The sequence below is a fragment of the Nerophis ophidion genome, linkage group LG01 (genome assembly GCF_033978795.1).
Source record: "Nerophis ophidion isolate RoL-2023_Sa linkage group LG01, RoL_Noph_v1.0, whole genome shotgun sequence".
Lineage (NCBI taxonomy): Eukaryota > Metazoa > Chordata > Actinopteri > Syngnathiformes > Syngnathidae > Nerophis > Nerophis ophidion.
The window spans coordinates 10,012,933-10,036,745 of NC_084611.1; the positions used below are offsets into that span (position 1 = coordinate 10,012,933).

Genomic DNA, 23,813 nt, shown 5'->3' on the forward strand with positions numbered 1-23,813 from the left:
CAACCTTATTTATGTCAAGTGACCAATATCGCCCCAATATTACAACCTTATTTATGTCAAGTGACCAGTATCGCCCCAATATTACAACCTTATTTATGTCAAGTGACCAGTATCGCCCCAATATTACAACCTTATTTATGTAAAATTATTAGTATCCCCCAATATTACAACCTTATTTTATGTAGAATTACCAGTACCGCCCCAATAATACAACCATATTTACGTAAATTTACCTGTGTCGCCCCAATATTACAACTTTATTTATGTAAAATGACCAGCATCGCCCCAATATTAAAACCTTGTTTATGTAAAATTATAAGTGTCCCCCAATAAGACAACCATATTTTCGTACAATTACCAATGTCGCCCCAATAATACAACCATATTTACGTAAATTTACCTGTATCTCCCCAATATTACAACCCTATTTATGTAAAATGACCAGTATCGCCCCAATATTAAAACCTTGTTTATGTAAAATTATGAGTGTCCCCAATAATACAACCATATTTTCATAAAATTACCAATGTCGCCCCAATAATGCAACCATATTTACGTAAATTTACCTGTATCACCCCAATATTGCAACCTTATTTATGTAAAATCATGAGTATCCCCCAATTTTACAACCTTATTTTACATAGAATTACCAATATCGCCCCACTATTACAACCTTATTTATGTAAAATGACCAGTATAGCCCCAATATTAAAACCCTATTTATGTAAAATTATAAGTATCCCCCAAAAATACAACCAAATTTTCGTAAAATTACCAATGTCGCCCAAATAATGCAATCATGCATACGTAAATTTACCTGCATCGCCCCAATATTACAACCTTATTTTGTTTAAATAACCAGTATCCCCCCAATATTACAAATTTATTTATGTAAAATTACCAGTCCCCCCCCCCAATATCACAACCTTTTTTATGTAAAATAACCAGTATCACCACAATATTACAACCTTATTTTAAGTAGAATTACCAGTATCCCCCCAAAAATACAACCAGTATTTACGGAAATTTACCTGTATCGCCCCAATATTACAACATTATTTATGCCAAGTGACCAGTATCGCCCCAATATTACAACCTTATTTATGTAAAATGATTATTATCCCCCAAATTACAACCTTATTTTATGTAGAATTAACAGTATCGCGCGAATAATGCAACCATATTTACGTAAATTTACCTGTATCGCCCCAGTATTACAACCTTATTTATGTAAAATGACCAGTATCGCCCCAATATTAAAACTTTATGTATGTAAAATTATGAGTATCCCCAACAATACAACCATTGTTTCATAAAATGACCAATATTGCCCCACTATTACAACCTTATTTATGTAAAATTACCTGTATCGCCCCAATATTACAACCTTATTTATTTAAAATAACCAGTATCGTCCCAACATTACAACCTTATTTATGTAGAATTACCAGTATCGTCCCACTTTTACAACCTTATTTATGTAAAATGACCAATATCCACAAATATTATAACATTATTTTAAGTAGAATAACCAGTATCGGTAGAAAAATGGATGGATGGATGGAGGACCAGTATTGCTCCAACATTAAAACCTTATTTATACCAAGTGACCAGTATCACCCTAATATTACAACCCTATTTATGTAAAATAATGGGTATCCCCCAATATCACAACCTTATTTTACATAGAATTACCAATATCGCCCAATATTACAACCTTATTTATGTCAAATTACCTGTATCGCCCCAATTTTACAACCTTATTTATGTAACATAACCAGTTTCGCCCCTAATATTACAACCTTATTTATGTAGAAATACCAGTATCGCCCCAATATTACAACCTTATTTTAAGTAAAATTACCATTATCGCCTAATATTACAACCTTATTTATGTCAAATTACCTGTATCGCCCTAATTTTACAACCTTAATTATGTAAAATAACTAGTTTCGCCCCCAATATTACAACCTTATTTTAAGTAAAATTACCAGTATCGCCTAATATTACAACCTTATTTATGTCAAATTACCTGTATCGCCCCAATTTTACAACCTTATTTATGTAACATAACCAGTTTCGCCCCTAATATTACAACCTTATTTATGTAGAAATACCAGTAATGCCCCAATATTACAACCTTATTTTAAGTAAAATTACCAGTATCGCCTAATATTACAACCTTATTTATGTCAAATTACCTGTATCGCCCTAATTTTACAACCTTAATTATGTAAAATAACTAGTTTCGCCCCCAATATTACAACCTTATTTTAAGTAAAATTACCAGTATCGCCTAATATTACAACCTTATTTATGTCAAATTACCTGTATCGCCCCAATTTTACAACCTTATTTATTTAAAATAACCAGTTTCGCCCCTAATATTACAACCTTATTTATGTAGAAATACCAGTATCGCCCCAATATTACAACCTTATTTTAAGTAAAATTACCAGTATCGCCTAATATTACAACTTTATTTATGTCAAATTACCTGTATCGCCCCAATGTTACAACCTTATTTATGTAAAATAACCAGTTTCGCCGCTAATATTACAACCTTATTTATGTAGAAATACCAGTATCGCCCCAATATTACAACCTTATTTTAAGTAAAATTACCAGTATCGCCTAATATTACAACCTTATTTATGTCAAATTACCTGTATCGTCCCAATTTTACAACCTTATTTATGTAAAATAACCAGTTTCGCCGCTAATATTACAACCTTATTTATGTAGAAATACCAGTATCGCCCCAATATTACAACCTTATTTTAAGTAAAATTACCAGTATCGCCTAATATTACAACCTTATTTATGTAAAATAACCAGTTTTGCCCCTAATATTACAACCTTAATTTATGTAAAATTATGAGTATCCCCCAATATCACAACCTTATTTTACATAGAATTACCAGTATCGCCCCACTATTACAACCTTATTTATGTAAAATTACCTGTATCGCCCCAATTTTACAACCTTATTTATGTAAAATAACCAGTTTCGCCCCTAATATTACAACCTTATTTATGTAGAAATACCAGTATCGCCCCAATATTACAACCTTATTTTAAGTAGAACTGCCAGTATCGCCCCAATATTACAACCTTATTTATGTAGAAATACCAGTATCGCCCCAATATTACAACCTTATTTTAAGTACAATTACCAGTATCGCCTAATATTACAACCTTATTTATGTCAAATTACCTGTATCGCCCCAATTTTACAACCTTATTTATGTAAAATAACCAGTTTCGCCCCTAATATTACAACCTTATTTATGTAGAAATACCAGTATCTCCCCAATATTACAACCTTATTTTAAGTAAAATTACCAGTATCGCCTAATATTACAACCTTATTTATGTCAAATTACCTGTATCGCCCCAATTTTACAACATTATTTATGTAAAATAACCAGTTTCGCCCCTAATATTACAACCTTATTTATGTAGAAATACCAGTATCGCCCCAATATTACAACCTTATTTTAAGTAGAACTGCCAGTATCGCCCCAATATTACAACCTTATTTATGTAAAATAACCAGTTTCGCCCCTAATATTACAACCTTATTTATGTAGAAATACCAGTATCGCCCCAATATTACAACCTTATTTTAAGTACAATTACCAGTATCGCCCCAATTTTACAACATTATTTATGTAAAATAACCAGTTTTGCCCCTAATATTACAACCTTATTTATGTAAAATTATGAGTATCCCCCAATATCACAACCTTATTTTACATAGAATTACCAATATCGCCCCACTATTACAACCTTATTTATGTCAAATTACCAGTATCGCCCCAATTTTACAACCTTATTTATGTAAAATAACCAGTTTCGCCCCTAATATTACAACCTTATTTATGTAGAAATACCAGTATCGCCTCAATATTACAACCTTATTTTAAGTAAAATTACCAGTATCGCCCAATATTACAACCTTATTTATGTCAAATTACCTGTATCGCCCCAATTTTACAACCTTATTTATGTAAAATAACCAGTTTTGCCCCTAATATTAGAACCTTATTTATGTAAAATTATGAGTATCCACCAATATCACAACCTTATTTTACAAGAATTACCAATATCACCCCACTATTACAACCTTATTTATGTCAAATTACCTGTATCGCCCCAATTTTACAACCTTATTTATGTAAAATAACCAGTTTCGCCCCTAATATTACAACCTTATTTATGTCAAATGACCTGTATCGCCCCAATTTTACAACCTTATTTTAAGTAAAACTGCCAGTATCGCCCCAATATTACAACTTTATTTATGTAAAATTACCAGTTTGCGCCTCACAAATATTACAACAGTATCGACGGATATTCATGAAAAAGTATGTGATCGCCACTGCTGATTGATACCTTTTAATGCCGATCCCCTCTGGCTCACACAGCTAACCATGTGGCTCCATACACAGTGTGGAGCCGCTTCCAATCACCTCCATTACTGTAAATAAATTGCATTTCTTAGTATCTTAATTATTTTGATATTACTTAGTTATTGTGTACTGTTGACTTTGTCTCGGTGAAAGAATGATATCTAAAACATTCAATAGGGAAGTAGTTTAACTATGTTGTTAATATCGTAACACTCACCATTATTTTTGAACAATTAATCGATACCGGTATCGACCTCGCTGGTGGCTGGTCGGTATCAGGACTGAATGGGATCAGAGCATCTCTGAGTTGCTGTTGTTCTGTCGCGGCTGACCTCTGACCCACTTCTCGGCCCAGTGAGGTCCATTACGATGCGGCGCTGCAGCCCTGCAGACAACAAGCAGGACTGTAAACTTCTCCTCTCACCGACCACTGCCGGGCACGCCTCAAACGCCGTTCAAAGGAGCGGGACATGTGCGAGGTCGCCGCTGTTGCCGCGGCGATGAAGGGAGGAGGCGAAGGCGTGTGAAGCGTTTGGCGGAGATCCAGCCGCACCTTCAAGTCGACACGGAGGGAAAACCTGTGTGCCTCCGTCACAAGACAGAGGATCAAAATAAACAACAAGCAAAATGTTCTCGGGGGAAGACGATTTCTGAGCAGACTTTGTTGACAAGAACAGATCCGGCGGTCAAATTGCACGATCACATGACTCTTTGATGACCACACCTGCGATAATTATTTGTCTTTACTCCGTTTGCATTAAAGTTATTAGATTGGGACTTAATGCCAGGAAATAAATACAATTGCATTAACACTACAGACTCTTATAATATGGTTTTTATAATATTTTGTATGTAATTTTTTTTTATCGTAATCTTATAACTTTAAAGAAAAATTACAACTTTTTTCTCTTAATGATTTTTTGGGGGGACTTTTTTCAGATCAAATGATGTCGTATTTCCCTAATCGTTAGTCAAAGTCCCAACGATTACAGCTTTACTTATGTAAAATGACCAGTATCGCCCCAATATTCCTACCTTATTTATGTAGTTACCTGTATCGCCACAATATTACAACTTTATTTATATAAAATTATCTGTATCCGCCAATAATGCAACCTTATTTATGTAAAATGTCCTGTATCGCCCCAATATTACAACCTTATTTATGTAGTTGCCTGTATCGCCACAATATTACAACTTTATTCATATGAAATGATCTGTATCCGCCAATGATGCCTTATTTATGTAAAATGTCCTGTATCGCCCCGATATTACAACCTTATTTGTTTTAAAATGACCAGTATCCTTCCAATATTACAACCTTATTTATGTAGAATGAGCAGTATCCCCCAATATTACAACCTCATTTATGTAAAATCACCTGTATCGCCCCAATATTACAACCTTATTTATGAAAAATTACCAGTATTTCCCCAATTTTACAACCATATTTATGTAAAATGACCTGTATCCCCAATAACACAACCTTATTTATGTAAAATGACCTGTATCCCCCTTTAATACAACATTATTTATGTAAATATTACCAATATCGCCCCAATAATACAACCTTATTTATGTAAAATTACCTCTATCCCCCTATAATACAACATTATTTATGTAAATATTACCAATATTGCCCCAATATTACAACCTTACTTATGTAAACTTACCAACTTTATTTATATAAAATTATCTGTATCCGCCAATAATGCAACCTTTTTTTATGTAAAATGTTCTGTATCGCCCCGATATTACAACCTTATTTGTTTTAAAATGACCAGTATCCTTCCAATATTACAACCTTATTTATGTAGAATGAGCAGTATCCCCCAATATTACAACCTCATTTATGTAAAATTACCTGTATCGCCCCAATATTACAACCTTATTTATGTAAAATGACCTGTATCCCCCTATAATACAACATTATTTATGTAAATATTACCAATATCGCCCCAATAATACAACCTTATTTATGTAAAATTACCTGTTTTGCCCCAATATTACAACCTTATTTATATAAAATAACATGTATCCCCCTATATTACAACATTATTTATGTAATTATTACCAATATCGCCCTAATAATACAACCTTATTTATGTAAAATTACCTGTATCGCCCGAATATTTTATTTATTTAAAATGACCAATATTGCCCCTATATTACAACCTTATTTATGTAAACTTACCAACTTCCGTCCATCCATTTCTACCGCTTATTCCCTTTCGGGGTCGCGGGGGGCGCTGGCGCCTATCTCAGCTACAATCGGGCGGAAGGCAACTTTATTTATATAAAACTATCTGTATCTGCCAATAATGCAACCTTATTTATGTAAAATGTCCTGTATCGCCCCATAATTACAATCTTATTTATTCTAAAATGACCAGTATCTTTCCAATATTACAACCTTATTTATGTAGAATGAGCAGTATCCCCCAATATTACAACCTCATTTTTTGTAAAATTACCTGTATAGCCCTAATATTGCACCCTTATTTATGAAAAATAACCAGTATCGCCCCAATATTACAACCATATTTATTTAAAATTACCTGTATCCCCAATAACACAACCTTATTTATGTAAAATTACCTGTTTCGCCCCAATATTACAACTTTATTTATGTAAAGTTACCTGTATCGCCCCAATATTACAACTTTATTATATGAAATTATCTGTATCCGCCAATAATGCAACCTTATTTATGTAAAATGTCCTGTATTGCCCCAATATTACAGCATTATTTATGTAGTTACCTGTATCGCCAAAATATTACAACTTTATTTTTATGAAATTATCTGTATCCGCCAATAATGCAACCATATTTATTTAAAATTACCTGTATCCCCAATAACACAACCTTATTTATGTAAAGTTACCTGTATCGCCACAATATTAGAACTTTATTTATATGAAATTATCTGTATCCGCCAACAATGCAACCTTATTTCTGTAAAATGTCCTGTATCGCCCCAATATTACAACCTTATTTATTTTAAAATGACCAGTATCCTTCCAATATTACAACCTTATTTATGTAGAATGAGCAGTATCCCCAATATTACAACCTATTTTATGCAAATTTACCTGTATCGCCCCAATATTACAACCTTATTTATGAAAAATGACCTGTTTCGCCCCAATATTACAAACTGATTTATGTAAAGTTACCTGTATCGCCACAATATTACAACTTTATTTATATAAAATTATCTGTATCCGCCAATAATGCAACCTTATTTATGTAAAATGTCCTGTATCACCCCAACATTAAAAACGTATTTATTTTAAAATGACCAGTATCCGTCCAATATTACAACCTTATTTATGTAGAATGAGCAGTATCCCCCAATATTACAACCTAATTTATGTAAATTTACCCGTATTGCCCCAATATTACAACCTTATTTATGAAAAATTACCAGTATTTCCCCAATTTTACAACCATATTTATTTAAAATGACCTGTATCCCCAATAACACAACCTTATTTATGTAAAATGACCTGTATCCCCCTTTAATACAACATTATTTATGTAAATATTACCAATATCGCCCCAATAATACAACCTTATTTATGTAAAATTACCTCTATCCCCCTATAATACAACATTATTTATGTAAATATTACCAATATTGCCCCAATATTACAACCTTACTTATGTAAACTTACCAACTTTATTTATATAAAATTATCTGTATCCGCCAATAATGCAACCTTTTTTATGTAAAATGTTCTGTATCGCCCCAATATTACAACCTTATTTATTTTAAAATGACCAGTATCCTTCCAATATTACAACCTTATTTATGTAGAATGAGCAGTATCCTTCCAATATTACAACCTTATTTATGTAGAATGAGCAGTATCCCCCAATATTACAACCTCATTTATGTAAAATTACCAGTATTTCCCCAATATTACAACCATATTTATTTAAAATTTCCTGTATCCCCAATAACACAACCTTATTTATGTAAGATTACCTGTTTTGGCCCAATATTACAACCTTATCTATGTAAAATGACCTGTATCCCCCTATAATACAACATTATTTATGTAAATATTACCGATATCGCCCCAATAATACAACCTTATTTATGTCAAATGACCTGTATCGCCCCAATATGTTATTTATTTAAAATGACCAATATTGCCCCAATAGTACAACCTTACTTATGTAAACTTACCATTATTGCTCAAATTTTACAACCTTATTGATATGAAAGGGCAAGTATTCCCCCAAAATTACAAACTTATTTATGTAGAATTAGCAGTATCCTTCCAATATTACAACCTTATTTATGTAAAGTTACCTGTATCGCCACAATATTACAACTTTATTTATATAAAACAATCTGTATCCGCCAATAATGCAACCTTATTTATGTAAAATGTCCTGTATCGCCCCAATATTACAACCTTATTTATTTTTAAAATGACCAGTATCCTTCCAATATTACAACCTTATTTATGTAGAATGAGCAGTATCCCCCAATATTACAACTTCATTTATGTAAAATTACCTGTATCGCCCCAATATTACAACCTTATTTATGAAAAGTTACCAGTATTTCCCCAATATTACAACCATATTTATTTAAAATTACCTGCATCCCCAATAACACAACCTTATTTATGTAAAATTACCTGTTTCGCCCCAATAATACAACCGTATTTATGTAAAATGACCTGTATCGCCCCAATATTTTATTTATTTAAAATGACCAATATTGCCCCAATATTACAACCGTACTTACCATTGTTGCCCAAATTTTACAACCTTATTGATATGAAATGGCCAGTATCCCCCCAATATTACAACCTTATTTATGTAAAATGGCCAGTATCACCCCATTATTACAACTTTGCTTATGTAAACTTACCAATATCGCCCCAATATTACACCCGTACCCTGTCAAATTACCTGTATCGCCCCAATAATACAACCGTATTTATGTCAAATTACCAGTATCCCCCCCAAAAATTACAACCTTATTTATGTAAAATTACCTGTATCGCCCAAATATTACAACCTTATTGATTTAAAATGGCCGGTATCCCCCCAATAATACAACCTTATTTATGTAGAATGAGCAGTACCCTCCCAATATTACAACTTTATTTATGTAAAATTACCTGTATCGCCCAAATATTACAACCTTATTGATTTAAAATGGCCGGTATCCCCCCAATAATACAACCTTATTTATGTAGAATGAGCAGTACCCTCCCAATATTACAACTTTATTTATGTAAAATTACCTGTATCGCCCAAATATTACAACCTTATTGATTTAAAATGGCCAGTATCCCCCAATATTACAACCTCATTTATATAAAATTACCTGTATCGCCCCAATATTACAACCTTATTTATATAAAATGACCAGTATCCTCCCAATATTACAACCTTATTCATGTAAAATTACCTGTATCGCCCCAATATTACAACCTTATTCATGTAGAATTACCTGTATCGCCCCAATATTACAACCTTTCTCATGTACAATTACCTGTATCACCCCAATATTACAACCTTATTCATGTAAAATTACCAGTATCGCCCCAAAATTACAACCTTATTCATGTAAAATTACCAGTATAACCCCAATATTACACCCTTATTTATGTAAAATTAGCAGTATTGTTCTTTTAAAATTGAGTTCTTACTTCAGGTAAATCTAATACATTTTTCTCACAATAAACTGAGTAAACTTGATAGAGGATTAGATGTGACAAAATTAAAGAAAACAAAAAACAAAACACTTCTTTAAAAAAATTACCTAAATGTGCTATTAAAACATTGATATATTTATTTATTGTAAAAGTACATTTAAATGTTTCAATATTTAATCAAATATTTCATGATTAAATCATTTATTTTCATTAATTCGTGATTTAATTAGCCAGTCTGCGATTTAAATATTTATTTCACGGTTTAATGATTTATTTGATTATTTCACAAATGTCCGTGCTTTATGATTTTATTTTCATTTGCAAACTAAAAAAACAAATAAACTAATTATTGACTCACATTTATGTATTTAATTCTAGCTATTATGGAAAAATATATAAATATTGTTTTATAATAATAATACTGCGATGAGATGGCGACTTGTCCAGGGTGTACCCTGCCTTCCGCCCGATTGTAGCTGAGATAGGCGCCAGCGCCCCCCGCGACCCCAAAAGGGAATTAGCGGTAGAAAATGGATGGATGGATAATAATAATAAGGATTAATATTGTATTATATTTCATTAATGACCATTTTTATTACCTTTATACTTTTAAATTTCACTTTTTACTTTTTTTGTGAGCAATGTATTCCACTCTTGTGTCGGGTCAAATTTTGTAGTGTTTTTTAAAGGTTTCGACATTTGACTAAGAATATATGTTTATTGTGAATATTTAGAGATAAAGGGGGACTGTTTATGTGCTTTATGAATTCATTTTTATTTGCAAACTAAAAAAACAAATACAATACTTATTGACTCCCATTTATGTATTTAATTCAAATTATGTAAATTATCAAAATATAGTTTTAGAATAACAATGATAATTAACAATTTATTATAATTAATTAATGACAATTTTCAGTACATTTTTAAGTATTTATGTTTTATTACCTATATATTTTTAAATTTCACTTTTTGCTTTTTTGTGAGCAATTCATTCCAAAGTTGTGTCGGGTCGAATTTTATATATTTTTTTAAAGGTTTCTACATTTGAATAAGAATATATGTTTATTGTAATTATTTAGAGATAAAGGGGGACTGTCTATGTTGTATTTCCATTCATATTTATTGTAATGGTGCATTTAAATGTTTCTATATCTAATTAATTATTTCATGATTTAATTATTTATTTTAAGTAATTCATGATTTAATTAACCAGTTTGCGATTTTAATATTTATTCTGCGGTTTAATGATTTATTTGATTATTTCACAAATGTCCGTGCTTTATGAATAAATTTTTACTTACAAACTAAAAAACAAATAAACAAATTATTGACTCACATATATGTATTAAATTCTAATTATGTAAATTATATAAATATTTTTATAGTAATAATAATCAATCATTTATCATATTTAATTAATGAACATTTTCAGTAAATATTTAAATATTTATGTTTTATTAGCTATATATATCTAAATTTCACTTTTTACTTTTTTTTGTGCAATTTAGTCCAATGTTGTGAATTTATTTATTTATTCCAATGTTTCTCTATTTTACTAAGAATATATGTTTATTGTGAATATTTCGAGATAAAGGGGGACTGTCTATGTGCTTTATGAATTCATTTTTATTTGCAAACTTAAAAAACAAATACAATACTTATTGACTCACATTTATGTATTTAATTCAAATTATGTAAATTGTCAAAATATTGTTGTATGATAATAATAATAATAATTATTAATTTATTATAATTAATTAATGACCATTTTCAGTAAATATTTAAATATTTATGTTTTATTACCTACATACTTTTAAATTTCACTTTTTACTTTTTTGTGAGCAATTCATTCCAAAGTTGTGTCGGGTCGAATTGTGTATTTTTTTTTAAAGGTTTCTACATTTGAATAAGAATATATGTTTATTGTAAATATTTAGAGATAGAGGGGGACTGTCTATGCTGTATTTCCATTCATATTTATTGTAATAGTACATTTAAATGTTTCAATATCTAATTAATTATTTCATGATTTAATTATTTATTTTCAGTAATTCATGATTGAATTAACCAGTTTGCGATTTAAATTTTTATTTCACGGTTTAATGATTTATTTGATTATTTCACAAATGTCCGTGCTTTATGAATTTATTTTTACTTGCAAACTAAAAAACAAATAAACTAATTATTGACTCACATTTATGTATTCAATTCTAATTATGTAAATTATATAAATATGTGTTTATAGTAATAATAATGAATAATTTATCATATTTAATTAATGAACATTTTCAGTAAATATTTAAATATTTATGTTTTATTAGCTATATATATCTAAATTTCACTTTTTACTTTTTTTGTGCAATTCATTCCAATGTTGTGTATTTATTTACTTATTCCAATGTTGCTCCATTTTACTAAGAATATATGTTTATTGTGAATATTTCGAGATAAAGGGGGACTATCTATGTGCTTTATGAATTCATTTTTATTTGCAAACTATAAAAACAAATACAATACTTATTGACTCACATTTATGTATTCAAATTATGTAAATTGTCAAAATATTGTTTTATAATAATAATAATAATTAATTTATTATAATTAATTAATGGCCATTTTCAGTAAATATTTAAATATTCATGTTTTATTACCTATATATTGCTAAATTTCACGTTTTACTTTTTTGTGAGCAATTCCTTCCAAAGTTGTGTCGGGTCGAATTGTGTATTTTTTTAAAGGTTTCTACATTTGACTAAGAATATATGTTTATTGTAAATATTTAGAGTTAAAGGGGGACTGTCTATGCTGTATTTCCATTCTGTATTTCCATTCATATTTATTGTAATAGTACATTTAAATGTTTCAATATCTAATTAATTATTTCATGATTTAATTATTTATTTTCAGTAATTCAGGATTTAATTAACCAGTTTGCGATTTCAATATTTATTTCACGGTTTAAGGGATTTATTTGATTATTTCACAAATGTCCGTGCTTTATGAATTTATTTTTACTTGCAAACTAAAAAACAAATAAACTAATTATTGACTCACATTTATGTATTCAATTCTAATTATGTAAATTATATAAATATGTGTTTATAGTAATAATAATGAATAATTTATCATATTTAATTAATGAACATTTTCAGTAAATATTTAAATATTTATGTTTTATTAGCTATATATATCTAAATTTCACTTTTTACTTTTTTTGTGCAATTTATTCCAATGTTGTGTATTTATTTACTTATTCCAATGTTGCTCCATTTTACTAAGAATATATGTTTATTGTGAATATTTCGAGATAAAGGGGGACTGTCTATGTGCTTTATGAATTCATTTTTATTTGCAAACTATAAAAACAAATACAATACTTATTGACTCACATTTATGTATTCAAATTATGTAAATTGTCAAAATATTGTTTTATAATAATAATAATTAATTTATTATAATTAATTAATGGCCATTTTCAGTAAATATTTAAATATTTATGTTTTATTACCTATATATTGTTAAATTTCACGTTTTACTTTTTTGTGAGCAATTCATTCCAAAGTTGTGTCGGGTCGAATTGTGTATTTTTTTAAAGGTTTCTACATTTGACTAAGAATATATGTTTATCGTAAATATTTAGAGTTAAAGGGGGACTGTCTATGCTGTATTTCCATTCTGTATTTCCATTCATATTTATTGTAATAGTACATTTAAATGTTTCAATATCTAATTAATTATTTCATGATTTAATTATTTATTTTCAGTAATTCAGGATTTAATTAACCAGTTTGCGATTTCAATATTTATTTCACGGTTTAAGGGATTTATTTGATTATTTCACAAATGTCCGTGCTTTATGAATTTATTTTTACTTGCAAACTAAAAAACAAATAAACTAATTATTGACTCACATTTATGTATTCAATTCCAATTATGTAAATTATATAAATATTTTTTTATAGTAATAATAATCAATAATTTATCATATTTAAGTAATGAACATTTTCAGTAAATATTTAAATATTTATTCTTTTATTAGCTATATATATTTAAATTTCACTTTTTACTTTTTTTGTGCAATTTATTCAAATGTGTATTCAAAAAAAAAAAGTTTCTCCATTTTACTAAGAATATATGTTTATTGTGAATATTTCGAGATAAAGGGGGACTGCCTATGTTGTATTTCCATTCAAACAAAAGTATCGGGACACACGCAGGAAGTGAAACGTGCAGAAAATAAGTTTCCACAGCAAACTCCTTAATGGAATACTTTGTTTGGTCTCCAGGTGGATCAAGTTTGAGGAGAAGGTGGAGAAAGGCGGCGAGCGTTGGAGCAAGCCCCACGTGGCCACTCTGTCGCTGCACAGCCTGTTTGAGCTGCGCACCTGCATCGAGAAAGGCACCATCATGCTGGACATGGAAGCGTCCACGCTGCCTCAGGTCGTTGGTGAGTCGGCCCATCATTTGCTTTTTTTCTGACCGTGCACTTCCGAGAGTCCCTCAAGTCGGGGCCAAACTTTTCTTAATTCGATGGGGAGATGGCGTCCTCCGTCTCACGCCACCGCCCAAACGTTGTGCGTGCATGAGGGACGCGAGCGGTGATTAATGTGAAGTCATTGAGGGAACTGTGTGGGCCTCTTGCTTTGAGGCCATTAACCACAATAGCTTGTGACCCCGCCTCCATGCAAACAGCACCCGCCCCCCCCCCCCCCCCCCCCCAGGCTACTATCAGTCAACATTCTCTTGGACATTCTTCTTTTTCTTTGGACTCCTTTACAAAGTCACTCTAATGAAGTGCTTGCAATTAACACTTTTTGTGCTGACCGCGGAAAACAATGGAAATGCTCACTCAACACTTTTTCTCACATTCACACCTGAATTGTATCAATAATTATTACCCCATTCACTTAGACATGTTGAAGGGAAACTTACATAACAACTTTGTTCTTGTAAAATGATGACACAGTTTTGCTGTGAACGACATCCTAATTCTGGTAAAATAACTCTAATTCACAAAAAAAAAAAAAAAAAAAAAAAAAAAAAAAAAAAATATATATATACATATATATACATATATATACTGCAATGAGCTGGCAACTTGTCCAAGGTGTACCTCGCCTTCCGCCCGAATGCAGCAGAGATAGGCTCCAGCGACCCCCCGCGACCCCAAAAGGGACAAGCGGTAGAAAATGGATGGATATATATATGTATATATATGTATATATATATATATATATATATATATATATACACATATATATGCATGTATATATTATGTATGTATACACACACATATATATATATATACACTGTATATATTGAAAAAATATATATATATAATTTTTTCTAATACATATATATATATGTATATATATATATATATATAGTATATATATACATACATATATATATATATATATATATATATATATATTTTTTTTTAGGTAAATCATTTTTTTTGTAATTCCACAGCTATTTTCCGAATAAAATTAAATCGTCTCCCCATGGAATGACAACTTTTTAATTATGAAATTTAGCACACTTGCGAGTATATATATATATATATATATATATATATATATATATATATATATATATATAAATATATATTGATATATATATATATATACATATATGTACTGAATATATATATATATATGTATACATACACACACATATATATATATATATACATATATATATATATATATATATATATAAACATACACACACATACATGCATATATATATATATATATATATATATTTTTTTTTTTTTAGGTAAATCATTTTTTTTGTAATTCCACAGCTTTTTTCAAACAAAATTAAATCGTCTCCCCATGGAATGACAACTTTTTATCTATGAAATTTAGCATACTTGCGAGGACGTTCTTTTGTTAACTTTTTATGCCAGCTTTTTTGCTACTTTGTATCTCTACACCAACAAATAGTGCTATTTCTTCTTAACCAGTCATGCGCTAGCTTTATAACGTTAGCATTAGCATGCTAACTTTTTCCAGCTAATTTTTGCAGTTTTTTTCTCTAATACTGCAGCCATGCACCTTATTCATATAACATGGTATGTGCCACACCCTAACACATTTTATGCTAGCTTATTTGGTACTTTCTATGTCTACACCAACAATAGTGCATTTTGGTATGAGTTTTCTGTAAAACAAATTTTTTCTAGTAACATAAATATACTATTTTCATGAAGGCAAAAATGTGTCATAAGCTACTTTTTTCATAGTAACATGTTTTTTTCACATATTACAAAATTTTTCAAACTTATATCATGATTATTTTCCTGTAAAATTCCGACTTTTTGAAATTGTATTTATCTGTTGCAGTAACATTATTTTTGTTATGTACCACACATGTTCTGCGATGAGGTGGCGACTTGTCCAGGGTGTACCCCGCCTTCCGCCCGATTGTAGCTGGGATAGGCGCCAGCGCCCCCCGCGACCCCGAAAGGGAATAAGCGGTAGAAAATGGATGGATGGATGGACCACACATGTTATTCTGACTTTAATCCAGTAAAACATATATATATATATATATATATATATATATATGTATATATATATGTATATATATGTATATATATATATATATATATATATATATATATATACATATGTATATATATATATATATATATATATATATATATATATATATATATATACAGTAGTATATATATACATATGTATATATATATATACATATGTATATATATATATATATACATATATATATATATATACATATACATGTATATATATATATATATATATATATATATAAATAATTTAATATTATGACATTTATTTCCAGTTACTCTTACAGCATAATTCTAGAAAAATAAATTATAATAATTTTAAAAACGTTTTCTCGTATATTTCCAACTTTTTATTCATAATTAAAATCATCCTTGTAAAATTACCACATTTTTATTTTATCTTTTAGTAGAACTTTTTTTACTGTAAAAATGTTTTCTTTTTAAATTATTATTATTATTGTAATACGTGATTATGTATCAGTGTAAAATCCATCCATCCATCCATTTTCTACCGCTTATTCCCTTTTGAGGTCGCGGGGGGCGCTGGCGCCTATCTCAGCTACAATCGGGCAGAAGGCGGGGTACACCATGGACAAGTCGCCACCGCATGCCTTAAAAAAAATATTTTTTCTCATTATTCAACTCATGTTTTCATAAAGTGTTTTAATTTTTAAAACAACTTTATTCCTGAAAATTAAAAAAAAAATTAATAAATTAATATTTAGAATATATTTTTATTTTAATAATGTTGATGTTACTAATTTATTCCAATAAATTTAAAAAATTGGGGGGAGGAATATTTTCCCTTTTATCTATTTTTATTTAGGATATTATGATTGAGTTTGCATAAACCTGACATTGTTTTCTCATACATATTTCAATGTTATTTCTGTAAAATGTCAACATAATAGTCCGTCAACTATTTACTGCAAAATGACCATCATTAGAATTATTGTGTCTAAGTGAGAACAACAAAGTTCTTCCCTGCCTTCCAGAGATGATCACCGACAACCAGATCGAGAACGGGCAGCTGAAGGCGGAGCTGAAGGACAAGGTGACGTACACGTTGCTACGGAAACATCGCCATCAGACCAAGAAGTCCAACCTGCGCTCCCTGGCCGACATCGGCAAAATGGTCTCCAGTGCAAGTAGGCTGTTTTCCAACCAGGACAACGGTAATACTGATGATGGCAGTTTGGTGCAGTCTCCTCCTTCCTCCTACAAATCCTGCCTGTTTGGGCCTCCATGGGTCGACTTGGCGTTTAGTGCACCGCTGTAATGTACCACCATCATGTACAATGGTAAACACCATCATGTACATTAGTAAACAACATGAAATGGTTAACCCCATATTGTACATTAGTAAACACCATAATGTGAAATGGTTAACACCATATTGTACATTAGTACACACTATAATGTACATTAGTAAACACCATCATGTGCAATGGTAAACACCATAATGTACATTAGTAAACACCATCATGTACATTAGTAAACACCATGAAATGGTTAACCCCATATTGTACATTAGTAAACACCATAATGTGAAATGGTTAACACCATAATGTGCAATAATGTACATTAGTACACACTATAATGTATATTAGTAAACACCATCATGTGTAATGGTAAACACCATAATGTACATTAGTAAACACCATCATGTACATTAGTAAACACCATGAAATGGTTAACCCCATATTGTACATTAGTAAACACCATAATGTGAAATGGTTAACACCATAATGTGCAATAATGTACGTTAGTACACACTATAATGTATATTAGTAAACACCATCATGTGCAATGGTAAACACCATAATGTACATTAGTAAACACCATAATGTACATTAGTAAACACCATTATGTACATTAGTAAACACCATGAAATGGTTAACCCCATATTGTACATTAGTAAACACCATGAAATGGTTAACCCCATATTGTACATTAGTAAACACTATAATGTGAAATGGTTAACACCATATTGTACATTAGTACACACTATAATGTACATTAGTAAACACCATCATGTGCAATGGTAAACACCATAATGTACATTAGTAAACACCATAATGTACATTAGTAAACACCATTATGTACATTAGTAAACACCATGAAATGGTTAACCCCATATTGTACATTAGTAAACAACATAATGTGAAATGGTTAACACCATATTGTACATTAGTACACACTATAATGTACATTAGTAAACACCACAATGTACAATATCAGTGTAAAATCCATTTAGTGCACCGCTGTAATGTACCACCATCGTGTACAATGGTAAACACCATCATGTACATTAGTAAACAACATGAAATGGTTAACCCCATATTGTACATTAGTAAACACCATAATGTACATTAGTAAACACCATAATGTACATTAGTAAACACCATAATGTACATTAGTAAACACCATAATGTTCAATGGTAAACACCATAATGTACATTAGTAAACACCATAATGTTCAATGGTAAACACCATAATGTACGTTAGTAAACACCATAATGTGAAATGGTTAACACCATAATGTACATTAGTAAACACCTTAATGTACATTAGTAAACACCATAATATACAATGGTAAACACCATAATGTACATTATTAAAGACCATAATGTGACAATAGTAAAAACCATATTACAAATTAGTAAACACCATTAGTAAAGACCATACTGTACATTAGTAAACACCATTATGTACAATGGTAAACACCATAATGTACATTAGTAAACACCATAATGTACATTAGTAAACAACATAATGTGAAATGGTTAACACCATACTGTATATTAGTAAACACCATAATGTGAAATTGTTAACACCATAATGTACACTAGTAAACACCATAATGTACAATAGTAAACACCATAATGTGAAATGGTTAAGACCAAATTGTACATTAGTAAACACAATATTGTGAAATGGTTAACACCATATTGCACACTTGTAAACACCTTAATGTACATTAGTAAATACCATAATGTACAATGGTAAACACCATAATGTACATTAGTAAAGACCATAATGTGACAATAGTAAAAACCATATTACACATTAGTAAACACCATAATGTACATTAGTAAAGACCATACTGTACATTAGTAAACACCATAATGTACAATGTTAAACACCATAATGTACAATGGTAAACACTATAATGTACATTAGTAAAGACCATAATGTGACAATAGTAAACACCATAATACACATTAGTAAACACCATAGTGTACATTAGTAAAGATCATACTGTACATTAGTAAACACCGTAATGTACAATGGTAAACACCAAAATATATATTAGTAAATACCACAATGTACATAAGTAAAGACCATAATGTACAATGGTAAACACCATGTACAATGGTGAACACCATAATGTACATTAGTAAACACCATGAAATGGTTAACCCCATATTGTACATTAGTAAACACCAAAATGTACATTAGTAAACACCATAATGTGCAATAATGTACATTAGTAAACACCATAATGTACATTAGTAAACACCATAATGTGAAATGGTTAACACCATATTGTACACTAGTAAACACCTCAATGTACATTAGTAAACACATAATGTACAATGGTAAACACCATAATGTACATTAGTAAAGACCATAATGTGACAATAGTAAAAACCATATTACACATTAGTAAACACCATAATGTACATTAGTAAAGACCATACTGTACATTAGTAAACACCATAATGTACAATATTAAACACCATAATGTACAATGGTAAACACCATAATGTACATTAATAAAGACCATAATGCGACAATAGTAAACACCATTATACACATTAGTAAACACCATAGTGTACATTAGTAAAGATCATACTGTACATTAGTAAACACCGTAATGTACAATGGTAAACACAAAAATATATATTAGTAAACACAGTAATATACATTAGTAAAGACCATAATGTAAAATGGTAAACACCATCATGTACAATGGTGAACACCATAATGTACATTAGTAAACACCATAATGTACAATGTTAAACACCATCATGTACATTAGTAAATACCATAACATACAATGGTAAATACCATAACATACAATGCTAAACACCATAATGTACATTAGTAAACACCATATTGTACATTATTTAACACTATAATGTACAATGGTGAACACCATAATGTGCATTGGTAAACACCATAAGGTAAAATGGTAAATACCATAATGTACAATGATAAACACCATAATGTAAATTAGTAAACACCATAATGAACAATACTAAATACCATAATGTACATTAGTAAACACCATAATGTACAATGTTAAACACCAAAATATATATTAGTAAACACCGTAATGTACATTAGTAAACACCATAATGTACAATGTTAAACACCAAAATATATATTAGTAAACACCGTAATGTACATTAGTAAACACCATAATGTACAATGTTAAACACCAAAATATATATTAGTAAACACCGTAATGTACATTAGTAAACACCATAATGTACATTGGTAAACACCATAATGTAACAGCCACCACAAGTGAGACTCTGTTATACTAAAACTATAGTAAAGTAGTTTTTAATCACAAACTTTAGTTTTTTTTTATCTCTTTAACGCACTAATCTAAGACCACTAACGTAGAAATGCACACCGGCCACTTCATTAGGTACGCTAGTGGAAAAATTCCACCTTAAAAAAAGAATAACATTATTGTGCACAACTTAAGTGCATATGTTAGGTGGAAATGACGCAACAAAAGTGCACTGAGTGCAAAATTCAAGTGGACTTAATTACAAAAGTTAACGCACATGTAAAAGGCACAAGTTTAGTGAATAAATAATTGCATCCCCTAAGTGCACTGGTTTAGTGCACCACCTAAGTGCTCGGGTTAAGTGCACTTACATACACAAGTCAAGTGAGCAAGATGAATGCACTAAGTGCACAAGTTTAGTGCGGAAAATAAGTTTGCCACCTAAGTGCACAAGGTAAGTGCACTTAAGAACACAAGCTAAGTGCAAATGTTAAGAGTACAAGTTAAGTGTGCAAAAAGTGCACTATTTAGGTGCACTTATGAACATAACATAAGTGCACATGTTGAGTGCGTGCCATAACTGTAGAAGTTGAGTGCGCAATATAAGTGCACTAAGTGCACTCAATACACATGTTAAGTGCATATGTTTGGTCCACAAGTTCAGTAAGCAAAATAGGTGCACTTCCTAAGTACACATATTAACTGTGCAAAATAGGTGCGCCACCTAAGTGCACAAGTTAAGTGCAAATAATTACTCGAGATAAGCGCACATGTTGATTGCAAGCTGTTAGTGCACAGCTTAGGTGAGAGACATAACTGCACTTAGTGCAAAATTAAAGTGCAGGTATAAAGTCTGCAAGTTCACTAAAAGAAAGAAGTGCCTACCCTAAGTGCACATGTTAAGTGCACAAGTTTAGTGCGCAAAATAAGTGCATCACCTCAGTGCACAAGGTAAATGCAATTAAGAAAATAAGTTAAGTGCACATGTTGAGTGCGTCCCATAACTGTACAAGTTGAGTGCGCAAAATAAGTGTGCCAAGTGCACTCGATACCCATGTTGAGTGCACATGTTTGGTCCACAAGTTCCGTAAGCAAAATATGTGCACCGCCCAAGTACACATGATAAGTGCACCACCTAAGTGCACGTTAAGTGCAAATAATTACTCTAGATAAGTGCACATGTTGATTGCAAGCTGTTAGTGCACAAGTTAGGTGCGAGACATAAGTGCACTTAGTGCAACATTAAAGTGCACATATAAGGTCTGCAAGTTCAGTAAAGGAAACAAGTGCCTACCCTAAGTGCACATGTTAAGTGCACAAGTTTAGTGCGCAAAATAAGTGCATCACCTCAGTGCACAAGGTAAATGCACTTAAGAATATATAAGTGCGCATGTTGAGTGCGTGCCATGAGTGCACAAGTGGAGTGCGCAAAATAAGTGTGCTAAGTGCACTCAACATACATATTAAGTGTACATGTTTAGTCCACAAGTTCAGTAAGGAAAATGGGTGTACCGCCTAAGTGCACACATTAAGTGCAAATTAGATAAGTGCACATGTTGATGGCAAGCTGTAAGTGCACAGGTTAGGCGCGAGGCATGACTGCACTTAGTGCAAAATTAAAGTGCACATAATAAAGTCTGCAAGTTCAGTAAAGGAAATAAGTGCATACCCTAAGTGCACATGTTAAGTGTACAAGTGGAGTGAGCAAAATAAGTGTGCTAAGTGCACTCAATACACATATTAAGTGCACATGTTTGGTCCACAAGTTCAGTAAGGAAAATAGGTGCACCGCCTAAGTGCACACATTAGGTGCAAATTAGATAAGTGCACATGTTGATTGCAAGATGTAAGTGCACAAGTTAGGCGCGAGACATGACTGCACTTAGTGCAAAATTAAAGTGCACATATAAAGTCTGCAAGTTCAGTAAAGGAAATAAGTGCATACCCTAAGTGCACATGTTAAGTGCACAAGTTTAGTGCGCAAAATAAGTGCATCACCTCAGTGCACAAGGTAAATGCACTTAAGAACATAAGTTAAGTGCGCATGTTGAGTGCGTGCCATGAGTGTACAAGTGGAGTGTGCAAAATAAGTGTGCTAAGTGCACTCAATACACATACTAAGTGCACATGTTTGGTCCACAAGTTCAGTAAGGAAAATAGGTGCACCGCCTAAGTGCTCACATTGAGTGCAAATGAGATAAGTGCAGATGTTGATTGCAAGCTGTAAGTGCACAAGGTAGGCGCGAGACATGACTGCACTTAGTGCAAAATTAAAGTGCACATATAAAGTCTGCAAGTGCAGTAAAGGAAATAAGTGCATACCCTAAGTGCACATGTTAAGTGCACAAGTTTAGTGCGCAAAATAAGTGCATCACCTCAGTGCACAAGGTAAATGCACTTAAGAACATAAGTTAAGTGCGCATGTTGAGTGCGTGCCATGAGTGTACAAGTGGAGTGCGCAAAATAAGTGCGCTAAGTGCACTCAACACACATATTAAGTGTACATGTTTAGTCCACAAGTTCAGTAAGGAAAATAGGTGCACCGCCTAAGTGCACACATTAAGTGCAAATTAAATAAGTGCACATGTTGATTGCAAGATGTAAGTGCACAGGTTAGGCG

General features: G+C 31.1%; 1 protein-coding gene across 6 annotated transcripts in view; it reads left to right on the forward strand.

Moving 5' to 3' along the window:
- Positions 1-23,813, forward strand: part of slc4a4a (solute carrier family 4 member 4a) — a 245,522-nt gene that overhangs the window by 104,499 nt on the left and 117,210 nt on the right. For 4 of the 6 annotated variants that reach the window (XM_061895893.1, XM_061895903.1, XM_061895913.1 and 1 more), the window contains exons 6-7: positions 14,390-14,550; positions 17,661-17,840. In XM_061895893.1, the coding sequence (XP_061751877.1) occupies positions 14,390-14,550; positions 17,661-17,840 (341 nt within the window). The remainder of the gene's footprint in view (positions 1-14,389; positions 14,551-17,660; positions 17,841-23,813) is intronic. The other 2 variants (XM_061895921.1, XM_061895935.1) reach the window with 1 other exon arrangement.